This window comes from Pan troglodytes, chromosome 15 (genome assembly GCF_028858775.2).
Source record: "Pan troglodytes isolate AG18354 chromosome 15, NHGRI_mPanTro3-v2.0_pri, whole genome shotgun sequence".
Classification (NCBI taxonomy): Eukaryota; Metazoa; Chordata; class Mammalia; order Primates; family Hominidae; genus Pan; species Pan troglodytes.
This window is the reverse complement of record NC_072413.2, coordinates 97,447,452-97,460,844: the sequence shown is the minus strand read 5'-3', so window position 1 is coordinate 97,460,844 and position 13,393 is coordinate 97,447,452. Positions and strand designations below refer to the sequence as shown.

The 13,393-nt window shown below is 41.7% G+C and overlaps 1 protein-coding gene across 11 annotated transcripts in view; it reads left to right on the top strand.

Annotated features, from left to right (window-relative positions):
* SETD3 (SET domain containing 3, actin N3(tau)-histidine methyltransferase) overlaps positions 1-13,393 on the top strand; it is an 85,980-nt gene that overhangs the window by 21,241 nt on the left and 51,346 nt on the right. For all 11 annotated transcript variants that reach the window (XM_063793126.1, XM_054666285.2, XM_016926710.4 and 8 more), the window contains 2 exons: positions 1,012-1,084; positions 1,659-1,915. In XM_063793126.1, the coding sequence (XP_063649196.1) occupies positions 1,012-1,084; positions 1,659-1,915 (330 nt within the window). The remainder of the gene's footprint in view (positions 1-1,011; positions 1,085-1,658; positions 1,916-13,393) is intronic.

Genomic DNA, 13,393 nt, shown 5'->3' with positions numbered 1-13,393 from the left:
CTACTGTGTGAATGGTAGTATCTTGCTTCCAAAAAAACCAGTCTCTTCCTTCATGATGCTTATAATCTATATAGTAAGGGACAAGACAGGTACAAATAACTTAATAGTTGACATTGGTGAAAGCAAGATGCCACATGTTCTTCTCTTGTGACAGATTCAAGGCAGTATTTGTGTGGATGCTGCCCAGAAGATCCGAGCTGTGGACTTTCCTCACTATGTGCTTTTGTGGGGAGGCGAGGGTTGGGGAGGAGGTCTTAAACAACAGACATTTATTTCTCACAATTTGGAGGCTGAATGTCCAAGATCTCAGGGTGCTGGCATGGTCTGTTTAGGTGAAGACATTCTTGGTTTGCAGACAGCTGCCCTCTTGCTGTCTCCCACATGTTGGAGCGCCATGTGCATGTTTTTTGCAGTGTAGATACACAGGACACAGCAAAAGGAAGCAGCCTGTATTGCCAAAAAACGAGAAAAAGCTTTGGGAAACAAATTTCTAAACCAATGTGTCTTCTGGGCATGTGATTTCACTAGTAACTGTTGTGCTTTAAAGATAAGTATGTAGAGGAAGGAATGTTACTCTGGCTTCAAAACTCAGTAGTAGTAGTAATTCACGTCGACAGATTAGGGTTTTTGTTGGAGGCAGGAATTTTGTTTTGATTTGGTCTGGTTTTAGAACTCAAAAGTACAGTAAAGAATACAGTAAACGCCTTTATGCTCTACTCCAAATGTTATATTTGCTTCAAGTTAAAGTTGAAAGTCCCTTTTTTGATTATTTGCTTCTCAGCATATGTAGTTTTTAGTTTTTCTGTTGGAAACAGGATTTTAAGCTATACTTCTACTCATTTAACTATAAGATAAATGCTTACATTTTAAAATGTATTTGAATATTTATTTGAAGTGCTGATATGCAGCCTTAAGTTGTACTTCATGTGTGATTGGATTTCTGACCGTAGATATAGTTGGATTGAAGACTGTACCGTGTTTTGATGATTCTCCTGTTATTTTTTTCCCTAGGCAGAAGAATTGTTTTTATGGGTTCCACGAAAATTGCTAATGACTGTTGAATCTGCTAAAAATTCAGTGTTGGGTGAGAATAATTTCTGACTCTTCAAGGCAAAGCACAAATGACAAAAATATGTAAAATTCCATTTTATGGCACTAAGGATAATACTTGGTTTTTCTCGACTGGCGAAATATTCCCTCAAATATGCATTGAGTGTTTTTCATTTAATGTTATAAAAAAGATGCACATGACCTTTATTTATTATTATTATTATTTTTGAGATAGGGTCTCGCTTTGTCACCTAGGCTGGAGTACACTGGCACCATCATAGCTCACTACAGCCTTGATCTCCCAGGCTCAAATGATTCTCCCACAGGTGTGCACCACTACATCTGGCTAATTTTTTTTTTTTTGTTTTTGTAGTGATGGGGTTTTGCTATATTGCCCAGGCTGGTCTCAAAGTCCTGAGCTCAAGCAACCCTCCCACCTTGACCTCCCAAAGTGCTAGGATTACAGGTGTGAGCCACTGCGCCCAGCCTGTACCTGACTTTAAATGTTACAAGACCTTTTAGTTTTTCTGTAATTTGTAAACGTATATTTAAATGAAGTTTTTAAGAAGTTTGTGGAACTTACGCTGTTAACTTCTGGGTTAATTCAGGGCCCTTATATTCTCAAGACCGAATCCTTCAAGCCATGGGAAACATCGCACTGGCCTTTCATTTGCTGTGTGAGCGAGCCAGCCCTAACTCCTTCTGGCAGCCCTATATTCAAACCCTCCCCAGTGAATATGACACTCCTCTCTACTTTGAAGAAGATGAAGTTCGGTATCTTCAGTCCACACAAGCTATACATGATGTCTTCAGCCAGTATAAAAACACAGCTCGACAGTACGCCTACTTCTATAAAGTCATCCAGGTGAGCAGCTGTTTGCAATTTAAGTATATATTTCACAGAGTGGGGAGGAAAGAGGAATTGAGTCCATAAATATTCCATTTGATGTCTTATTAAGGATACTTAAACATTTTACTTTTTAAATTGAAAATATAAAATACATTTCATCGTTTGTTTTTACAGAAATATCAATGAAATGCGGTTACATATATATATCTGATTTCATCAGTGCCCAGTGTTAATACAAGCAGCAGTTGTTCCTGAGTTATTGAAATCACCAAGTTTTTTTGTAAACAAAAGATCACAATGAAATTTTAAAAGCCTTAAAGCATATCTAATGCAATAAGTTACTCTGTGTATAAATTTTTCAAGAAAATGAGGGTTAATTTTTTTCTATATATGTTAGTGTAAAATATTGACAGTTAATTTAGCAAATTATAACATTTATGTTTTTCAATGTGTACTGTGTATTAATTTTAATTTGTTCTCAGTGAAAGTTTCTCATAGAAATCTCTATAAGGCTCCAAGTATTTGAATTACCTGTGATGACACCTTTCTGTATTTTGGTGGTGTGGCCACCGTTATCTTTCATTTGCAGTTGAACAGCAGTCAGAAGGAACAGGCCCAGTACCACAGTCCCCACCAGGACTGAGAGGCAGTGTGGCTCCTTCTCCTGACTCTGCACAATCTGAATCACTCAAGAGTCAGCTCCTGGGCTGCTGTTCTTGAGATACGACAAGTGGGCAGGTGAACTACTTGCTCACTTTCCTTGTCTTTGGTTGGTGTGACAACCTGAATTAGGTTTGATTTGGTTGTTCCTAAAATGGTCTATCCTTGCTATGTTTTATTTGCAAGAAGTGGTAACCTCATTTCATTGCTACAGGTGATATTGCTTTCCGTTTATTATTTTCACTTTGTAGCATGCTTACTACACAAGAATGTTACACTCAGTTACATCTCCTCCAGCAAGCACTTCAAATATGTCAAAAATTATACATGACTGTTGTCTTCATGTGGAAATCAATCACTCGGTTTTTCTAAACTTTAGGAAGTCATTAGGAATGGTCATACAGTATGTATATAGCTTTTATTTCAAGTTGGCTTAATTTAAAAACTATTGATGAAGCCAAATCAAAACTTTGCTTCTTCATATAGTGTGCACCTGCAGTCCTGCAGTCTAAGGTTGGTTTGGCTCTTCATGACCTGGAAGGGTTATACTTTTATTCTTAGTTCTCAATGGTATATCTTTCATGACTAAAGGTTAAGCTGACTTTAGTAGGTCTAAGTATTTGTCATTTTCTCTTGCTGGACAATGAACTACAAGCTGGCCCTTTTTACTAATGTGCCTCTAGTTTGCAAACGCTGGTAGCCTGCTCTGAGAGGACTCTCTTCTGTTGGCAGGTTGGAGGGTCTAGGATGATGGCAGGTCTTCTGATAACTGACTTGGCGTGAAGGAGCTTTGGCTGTTTCTTTGTATTAACTGGTCTGTTTACTTCAGTATTAACTAAGTAGTGCAGCTTTGCTTCAAAATTTGATGAGATTTTCAATGGCTGTGAGTCACTAAAATACTCTGTTCATATAGATGGAACCATTTTTTGTCAATTTGTTTAAGAGCCAGGTCTCTTCATAACCCCATGAAATAAACTTCCTTAGATGATGCTGAGATGCTACGGGGATTAAATTATACCACCTTCTATGTAATAAACGGTGTCATTGTAAACATCTCAGGAATTAGAGAACATTCTAAAAGTAAACTCTTAATTGAGAAGTTTTCCCAAGAGTAATAAAATTCCTACATGACTAATAAGAACAATTTGTATAATTTATAATGAGTACAAATATCCTTTTTAAAAACAACATTCTTAGAGCACTAATCTTTTTAAAGAAATTATTCCTCTTTACTAAAAAATTTAGTCAACCACTATCAAATATGGAACATACAAATGTGAAATTACCAGGTAATCGAATGTCTGCACAGTTGATTATATTTTTTGCAATTAAGTCAGTCTGAATATTTGAAAAAAGTACCATGATTTAGAAATCAAGCTGGTTACTTTTATGTCAAAAGTATGAAACTGAGAAGAGCAAAATGTGTCTGGTCACACATATAAGTTCTTTTATTTTATATCAGACTTTTTTTTCCTTTTGTGAGACAGGGTCTTGCTGTGTCACCCGGGCTAGAGTGTAGTGGCATGATGATGGCTCACTGCAGCCTCGACCTCCGGGCTCAAGCAATCCTCCCACCTCAGCCTCCCCAGTAGCTGGGACTACAGGCATGTGCCACCACGCCTGGCTAATTTTTCGTATTTTTTGTAGAGATGGAGTTTCTCCACGTTGGCGAGGCTGGTCTTGAACTCCTGGAGTCAAGTGATCCGCCCGCCTTGTCCTCCCAAAGTGCTGGGATTACAGGCGTGAACCGCCTCGCTCAGCCTGAAGACATTTTTTATTGTTGAATTGGGAGTGTGGGGTACCACTGGCATCTAGGTTAGAGGTGCTGCTACACTTCTACATATAGGGCAGCCCCTACAAAAGGCATTTTCCAGCCCCAAATGTCAGAAGTGCTGAGAAACCCTGCTTTGTATTTATATACAGAACAGAGCACCTCAGATACCTATATGATTTAGAAAATCACAGTTCTTCCCGCCTAATGATTGGAAGCCTGAGGCCTACCGACACTGGTTGTGAGTGACTTTCACCATTTTCTCATGAATGTCTTCTCGTTAGCTGATTCCAGATCCCTTCCTGGCTGTAAGTGCATCCTGTGGTGAGGAGAAGGTATTTTAGAGCACTTTTTTGGTCACTGGCATTTAACACATACCCCTTCTTTTTAAGAACCTACAAATAAAAGACGAGGTTTAGAGATACTTGACTTATTAAGGATACAAATACAGGGGAACAAACACTGAAAAAATGTAAACCTAAGGTTCAGGTTATAAAATCATGCAGATTTGGAGTAAGGGGCTGAGTTGAGATCCTTGGCATTGCATGTTGAAAATGCAATATGCATGATGGGGTGGGGTCAGTTCTCCGTGTTAGCTGGGGGACTTCACAGGAAGGAGCATTTGAGTGATGGGAGGGAAGGAACCCTGGCCCCTGGGCCGGGTGTTCCTGAGTGTGGTTAGGAAGAGTTGAAACAGCTGTATCCACTGTCCAAGTGAGAGGCGCTGTGGCTGCGTGGAAAGAGCACATGCTTTGTAGTAAGACAAACCTGTATTGTATAGTTCATTTGCTATTTACATATAATTTGGAATTAAATATAATTTGGAATTAGTTGCTTTACTTCTCTGAGTTTGTTTCCCAGTCTGTAAGATAAAAATAGGAAGACCTGTTTTTTCGTGTGACCATTGTCAGCCCAAGTTGGAGTGTTTATCAAAGCAACTAGCCTGGTGCCATAGCACCTGTGGTTGTTAGGAGTCAGTTTCCTCTGGGAAACTGTGGAAATGGTGGGGTGAAGCTCCCTCAGCAAGTGCAGTGTGGTAACTGAGAGGGCGGGCTCTGGAGCCAGCCTGCTAGGGCTGAAATCACTGCAGCACCACTTAGAACTGTGTCATTTTGGGCCGGTCTCCGTGCCTTCCTTCCCGTATCTGTAAAGGGGGCTAATGGAGTGCCTGACTCCCAGGGTTGCTGAGCGAGCAGAGTTGATCCATGTGAGGCCCTTAGCACTGTGCCTAGCACACAGTGCTCATTGTAGAAATGCTCTATTTATGCTATTACTATTTTGTGTTTGACCCTCAGGCCATGTTATTTGGTTTTGTTTTGTTTTGTTTTAAATCACTTCTCCTGTCCCTTCAGTATCTTATGTTAGTATTTCTTAGAGTGTTTTCTACTAAAACAAAACTCCTGGTGGCCAAAAATAACATTCCTGCAAGTCTAGGGGCTAAACCCATAGTGACTCGTCACAAGCTCAAAGTTGCTGTCAAGCCTGGGCAACCCATCTCTACAAAAAATTAGCCAGGTGTGGTGGCATCCACCTGTCGTCCCAGCTACTCGGGAGGCTGAAGTGGGAGGTTGGCTTGAGCCTAAGAGGTCAAGGCTGCAGTGGTCTATGGTCACACCACTGCATTCCAGCTTGGGCAACAGAGCAAGATCCCATCTAAAAAAAAAAAAGCATTTGCTCCCAAGATTCATGTTTTTGTTGTTGGTTTTTGGACTTGTGTTTTTAAATCTTAAAAATTCATGCAAATGATAATGTTTGCTATTTTTAAAACCATGTTAAGTGACTTACCATCAAGTCAGATGGGTATTACAGGAAAACAACCCTGCTTTCTCCTAAGACCTTGGGTTGTCTCACGCTCCAGTGTGAAAAGTGCAGTCTTTACGTGTAGTAAGTGCCATGAAGCTGACCACGTGGGCAGTTCAGATGTGGTTCTTTTTCAGAAGAAGAAAATGTGACAGTCACTTAACATGGGTAAAACTAACCAGCTGTGAAGGGATCATTACATATTGATAATACACAATAATGAGCTTTTTTTTTTCTTGAGGTGGAGACTTGCTCTATCACCTAGGGTGGAGTGCGGTGGCATGATCTCGGCTCACTGCAACCTCAGCCTCCCGGGTTCAAGCAATTCTCCTGCCTCAGCCTCCTGAGTAGCTGGGATAACAGGTGCCCACCACCACGCCCAGCTAATTTTTTGTATTTTTAGTAGAGACGGGGCTTCACCATGTTGGCCGGGCTAGTCTCGAACTCCTGATCTCTGGTGATCTGCCCACCTCGGCCTCCCAAAGTGCTGGGATTACAGGCATAAGCCACCGCGCCCGGCCAATCATTAGAAAATTTCTAATGATTTAAAGTAAGTTCCTATTGGAATAGGAGCTGTAGGCACCCTAGAATGAGGTGCACTGCGGTGGCAGGAAGGAATAGGCTGTGGGCTAAGAGCTTTTGAATGAGGGTTCATGACAAAGCAAAACACACTTAAGCAAAAATTATCTTTTTAAAAAATTGTCTTTTGAGTCTAGCTGTTTTTCTAGTTTTAGAATGTTCTCATCGGTTCTAAAAGTCTTAAGTAATAAATTGGAGTGAACACAAATGTAAACATTGCATTGCTATTGTTTTATAAAAGTGTCATATTTTCTCATCTCAGTACCAAACCATGTATCTTTCCCATGCTTTTCCAGGATCAGACGTTAGGCCTTTGCTCCTTTTAGTAGGTCACCTCATCAGTGCATTGTCACTCAGGGAGAGAGAGAGGATTATTACATCAGTTCCCAGTTCATATTCCATTACTGTGACCTGCTCTCAGTTTTTTCTGTTTTCGGCATTGAGGCTGTTAACCTTTTCCAGGGTCATGGGGACCCTCTCCCTAGAGAAATGAACTTGCAGATCATTTGGCAGGGTGCTCCGAATTCAAGAACCTCATTCGCAATTTTTATCTGTGATTTCCCATTTAAAATAGTTTTCTTGGGGGCCTGTACCAAACTCTGCATGTGAACTGAAACCTATTTTGTTTTTTCCCCCCCCGATCTGCCTGCTGGCTCGGAGGTCTACAGGCCATGGCTTGCAGCCCCTGTCTCTGGGTACTTTGGGAGTGACAGCAAGCACGATTCAGTTCTGTGCATCCCCGGTGGTGATCCTGGTTTTTGGGAGAGGAGCATGGAGAAGTGATAATAGTCCATTCAACCTTACAGCTTGCTTCAGGCTTTTAGGGTTTTTAATTCTAAAAGCACCAGTACTGACTTCTGGTATTTATACATCTCTTCGTGTCGATTTCTCTGTATTGCATTTTTTATTTATTGTTTTTCTCTCTTTGGTGGTGGTTGCCTAAAAACTAGAAAAATAATTTCCTGTGCTCTGTCCTCCCAGCAGATTTCCTTGATCCAGGACCTTTTAGTGTGGGCACTTAGTTCAGATCACCTTCTGTCTTTAACTTGCTTTTATAGTTTGTTTAAAACAAAAGTCTTGGGCTGGGCGCAGTGGCTCACGCCTGTAATCCCAACACTCTGGAAGGCCGAGGCAGGCAGATCACGAGGTCAAGAGTTTGACACCAGCCTGGCCAACATGGTGAAACCTCGTCTCTACTGAGAATACAAAAATTAGCTAGGCGTGGTGGAGCATGACTGTAATCCCAGCTACTTGGGAGGGTGAGGCAGGAGAATTGCTTGAACCCAGGAGGCAGAGGTTGCAGTGAGCCGAGATCGTGCCACTGCACTCTAGCCTGAGCGACAGAGCAAGACTCCGTTTTGGGAAAAACAAACAAACAAACAAAAAACAAAGTCTTTCTGGGCCCCTGCTCTAACTCGTGTGTATGGTAGGGGCTTGGGCTTTACGAGTTTTGAGGAGTCCTTCCAGTTTTTTACATTGTAAAATGTAAAACACCTGTATGAACACCTGAATGCTACATACAGTGTATGTCAAATATCTTCTTCTTGACATCTTCTTCATGAGATGTTTGACACTCACTGTATATATCCTTCAGGTGTTCAACAGATAATAGTGTGTAACCAGAAGCCTCAAGCTGCAGGAATTTTGAGAGCATTCGTTGTATTAAGATACAGCACCTGGGCCAGGTGCGGTGGCTCATGCCTGTAATCCCAGCACTTTGGGAGTCTGAAGTGGGAGGGTGGCTTGAGTTCAGGAGTTAGAGACCAGTCTGGGCAACATGGCAAAATCCTGTCTCTACTAAAAATACAAAAATAGCTAGGCATGGTGGCACACGCCTGTAGTTCCAGCTACTTGGGAGGCTGAGGCAGGAGAAACGCTTAAACACAAGAAGTTGAGGCTGCAGTGAGCCGTGATCACACCACTGTACTCCACCCCTAACCCTAATCCAGCGACAGAGCGATACCCTGTCTCAAAAAAAGAAAAAAAGAAAAAAGATACAACACCTGCTGCTGAAACATCATACTGCAGCTTGATGGTTGAGGAAAGTCTACCACCCAAACTCCAGAAGCTAAGTTTAGAAATTGTGGCTGAGCCAAAGGCTAGAAGAGGCTTGTATGAAATGGAGCTAAAATTTATGTCAGTTTGTGAAACAGAGGCCAGGGAAGAAGAGAGGGCTCATGGTGGAAGGCTGAACTTGGCATTTAAAACTGTTGCAACTTTAACCCTAGAAAAATACTAGCAGATCAGAACATACCAAGGTTCAGCTGTAAGTTGAGACTTTTGCATGGAAATGGATGACCAGTTTTGTGATAGAAATAAGTGGAAAAGTAGGGTTTGGCTTAAACCCTACTTTGAAGTACTATAATTGTGTGAAAGCAAAGTATATCCTATCAGATTTTACTTACCTTGACATAGTTGAATGATTAGCTCAGATGTTTTTCATCTATGCCAATGAAAAATAAATTAATAGATCCTGTGAATGAACTGTTTAATTGATAATCAGTACCATGTAATGGGCCCGGTGCTGTGACGTGGGGCACCAGCTTGTCTGAAGATTAGCTTATCTTAGAGACATGTACATTTTTCTATGTTGTTGAGATTGAATGTAATGCTTTTTAAGTAAATGCAGGCATACAGGGTTTAACGGAATAGAGACATAACTATTAAATTGATTACTACTATTTTTCAGTTGATCTCATCACTTAAGTGATTTGTCACACCTTACTTGGATTTCTTCTTTTGTGTTGATCCAACCATTTGAGAGGTGCAGGGGAAGGTATGGAGATGGAGAAACTCATATGTGTATCAACTGCCATGAATTTTGTTTCGAGGCAAGCATCATTGCAGCAGCCTCCCCCTTTTCCTGCCTTATGCTTCAGGATGGAGTAAGGCAATTTCAAGTTGGCCATCTTCCTCGAACAGGCAACTCCTACCTAGCCAGAGCTGAGTGGCAGAAGAGACAAGCAGCCATGTTCACAACTTACTGTTGCTGCAGCCTGTCTCTGAAAACAGGGCCCGCCAAGAGGCAGAGGAAGATGTCACTTTTGGTTCTTGGCATCCTGTGGCAGTTGTGGCTAAATACAAACATTTCCCGCTGTTCTACTTGTCTCTGACAGAGCTACACAAGAATAGCACAAGATGTGAATTTCCAGAGATGTATTTAGCCTATGTTTTCATAAAGCTCTCATCTACATTTAGAACTCTGATAATACATGAGGCCTTCAGGAATGTGTACCAAATTAGAGTGAAAACCTCTGGGCATCAGCTTAAAGATCCCAAGGCCCTGAAATTCACGGAAAGGGTTTAGACGCTCAGTAGCATACGCTGTATATAGCTACGTGTCCTTTAGCACTGTAAGGGAAAATACACATATGCTTTATATAACTTGGACTCCTCTGTGGCAGAGGTTGTATACAGGAGTGTCCCAGTTTATGCATAGATTGTATTGCAGATTGTCACACTGAGTTGGCATGGGGCTCCTCTCCCTATTCAGCTTCTTCTATTCTGTTGGTTTATCTTAAGTGTGAGGTATCACACCAGGGATAGGGACTAGTATTTCTGGGGATGTGAAATTTGTTTGTTTGTTTGTTTTTTAACTTTTTATTTTGAAATAATTATAGACTTACAAAACAGTTGCAAAATTTGTGCACAGAACTCCTATATACACTTCACCTAGCTTCACTTAAAGTTGACATCTTATACAGCCTTCAGTTTAATGATCTAAACCAGGAAGTCAACCTTGGTACGATACTATTAACTGATCTGCAGACCTTGTTTGAATTTCACCAGTTGTCCTGGCATTAATGCCCTTTTTTCCCTTCCAGAATCCCGTATTGCATTTAGTTGTCGAATCTTCTCAAATCACTTCCAGCCTGGGATACTTCCTTGGTCTCTCCTTGTCTTTCATGACCCCGGCACTTTTGAAGAGCACTGCTGGCCTGACCGGTTACTTTGTAGAGGTCCCTCAATATGCATTTGTTGGATATTTTATCATGTGTAGACTGAAATTACGCATTTTATGCAAGAATACCATGGAAGTAAAGTGTGTCCTTCTCAGGGAATACATGAATCAATATGTCTTTTTGGTTTTTCCATCAGAAGTTACTGTTTTTCTCTTATAATTAATGAATACCTTATAGAAAGATACTTTGAGACTATGCAAATGTCCTGTTTCTCACCATCAAATATCCTGTTTCTCACCAGATGCAAAAACCTGATAGATACTGGTTTTTGTATCTATCATGATTTTTGTCTGTAATAGTTACTACTGTAGTGTTTGCCAAGTGGTGATTTTCTGTCTCCGTTATTTCTTCTGCATGCATTCATTGGGATTTTACTAAAAGGAAGAGCTGTCCCTTCTTCCACATTTATTTACTTATTCAGCTGTTCATATCAGTATGGACTCATGGATACTTATTTTATTTGATAGACTATGTAATCCATTACTATATATTTGATACAAAAATTGTTTTAGATGGCTCTTCATGTAAAGATACCTGATTTCCTCGTCACTGATAATTTGAGAGTATGTGTCTTGTGCAGTTTTTGCATGGAGTGCTTAATAAAAAATTGCTGAAATTGATGCATAACACAGCAGATCATTTATAAAGTTCACTTGGCCTCAGAGTTCAAAGAGTGACTGTGCCCACTGCTTCCTGTGTGCCATTTTCCTGACCTCAGTTTCACTTAAATGTTTCCCTAGAAGCAAACGTGTTCCATATGTGACATTTTTTGTTCTCAGCCAACTTCATGGTAACATTGCATCTGCTGACTGAGGGGTATGAGCTACAAATTGAGGAGGGACAGAATAGAGTCAGAGATGATGGTGAGGGTACAAGGCAGTCAGTTTCATAGGCCGGAGGTGTTGAGGTTGATGAGCCGTGAATCTAGATTTAATCCTTGCATTCTATGGTCATGGGAACTGGGTAGATATTATGGGGCATAGAAGGGAAAGAATGATGTCTGTTTTCAGGTTGTTCATCTAGGTTGGCTGGAGGACTTTGCCAGTGAGGTAAGCAGCATTCTTCACAGTGTGCCCCTGGAACTGTTCTGTCGGAGTGGCTCTTTTCCACGTCGTAGGAAACCCGTGGCTGCAGATGGAAGACACTGCGTGAGAAGGGGGCTGAAGCTGTGCTGAGAGCTGCAGATGACGCTTCTGCCACTGCCACTGCCACTGTGACAGTGGATTCAGTAAGAGTGACTCTCCCTGGTGCAGTGTCGGCTCTCTTCTCAGGCTTTGATCCTTACCCTGTGAGGGAGTTTTGGTCCTCATTTTTCAAATGGGGAATGGGAGAAGTTGAGCAGCCTGCCAGAGGCTAATGGTACCTGCACCTGGAACTGGACTCCAAGCAGGTCTGTTAGACCCAAAGCCTGTGCTCCTAGCCACAGGGGCTCACCAAACCACTGTCTTAGTCTTTAAGGTTGTGTCTGGTCTTAATTTTGGGACAAAGAAATAGTCTAGTTTTCAGGGCAGAGCAATCTTGTTTAAAATCTCCTCTCTCGCACTGGTATTTCACAGAAAGCTGGGTGTGGCCCTACTGACTGAGGACTGCGGGCCTGTCAGTCCAGCCTGTGAGCTTGCTGGCAGTCTCTTCCAGCTCCCTAAAGATCACTCCAGCTCTTCGTTTTACTCTGTGTTGGGATTGAAAGATACTCGTTCTTAGAGGAAGTAATAAGCCTATTTGCTTTTTTTCCCCCAAGCTATGAGGAAGCTGGTTGTGCTCTATTTTTTTCTTTTATTGTTATCCTTACCGGTTCAACTTATTTAATGAAACAAAGACTGAAAAAACTAGGACTTAGGACATCAGTCCAGGCTTGCCTGTTCTCTGGAGAGTTGCCGGTGCCTTTGTAAAGTTTGGTAGAGCCACTGGCTGTCTTGGTGAAATGCCCTGACCTGTGACCTTGCCTGTTCGTGACAGCTGACATTGAGATTAATTTGTGTTCAGTGTGTAAGCACTGCCTTCGTTGTGTGCTATTTAAGGTTTCCAATTTTGTAAATTACTCATTCTAAACACATATCTCATTTTCATCATTTCCATAAATGAAAACTGTAGCTATGTCATTTAAAAGATCTGTGCTTTTAACTATGTTCTTGTTTTGTAAATGTTATAGATCACATGGAGACTTCACCTTCTGTGAATTTAGTGTTCTTCATTTTTTCTATTTTGTCCAGCTTTAGTTCCAGTGGCTTTTGGGGGACTGAAGAAATGAAATGGGCTGGGCACAGTGGCTCACGCCTTTAATCCCAGCGCTTTGGGTGGCTGAGGTGGGCAGATCACCTGAGGTCGGGAGTTTAAGACCAGCCTGGCCAGCATGGTGAAACCCCGTCTCTACTAAAAAATACACAAATTAGCTGGGCGTGGTGGCGTGCGCCTGTAGTCCCAGATACTTGGGAGGCTGAGGCATGAGAATCGCTTGAACCCGGGAGGCAGAGTTGCAGTGAGCCAGGATTGCACCACTGCACTCTAGCCTGGGTGACAGAGTGAGACTCTGTCTCAAAAAAAAAAAAAAGAAATGAAATACTTTTTCTTTGTCCTTGGGGCTCTGTCTGGGGTCTTCTCGGTGGTGTGTGTCCCTGCCTTGGAGCCTGGGGGAGGGTGCCCCTAGTGTACACTGGTGTGTCCACCTGAGGCGGGTTTGAGTTCCCAGGTCAGACCCCAGCATCTGCATCCTGCCCTCGGGAC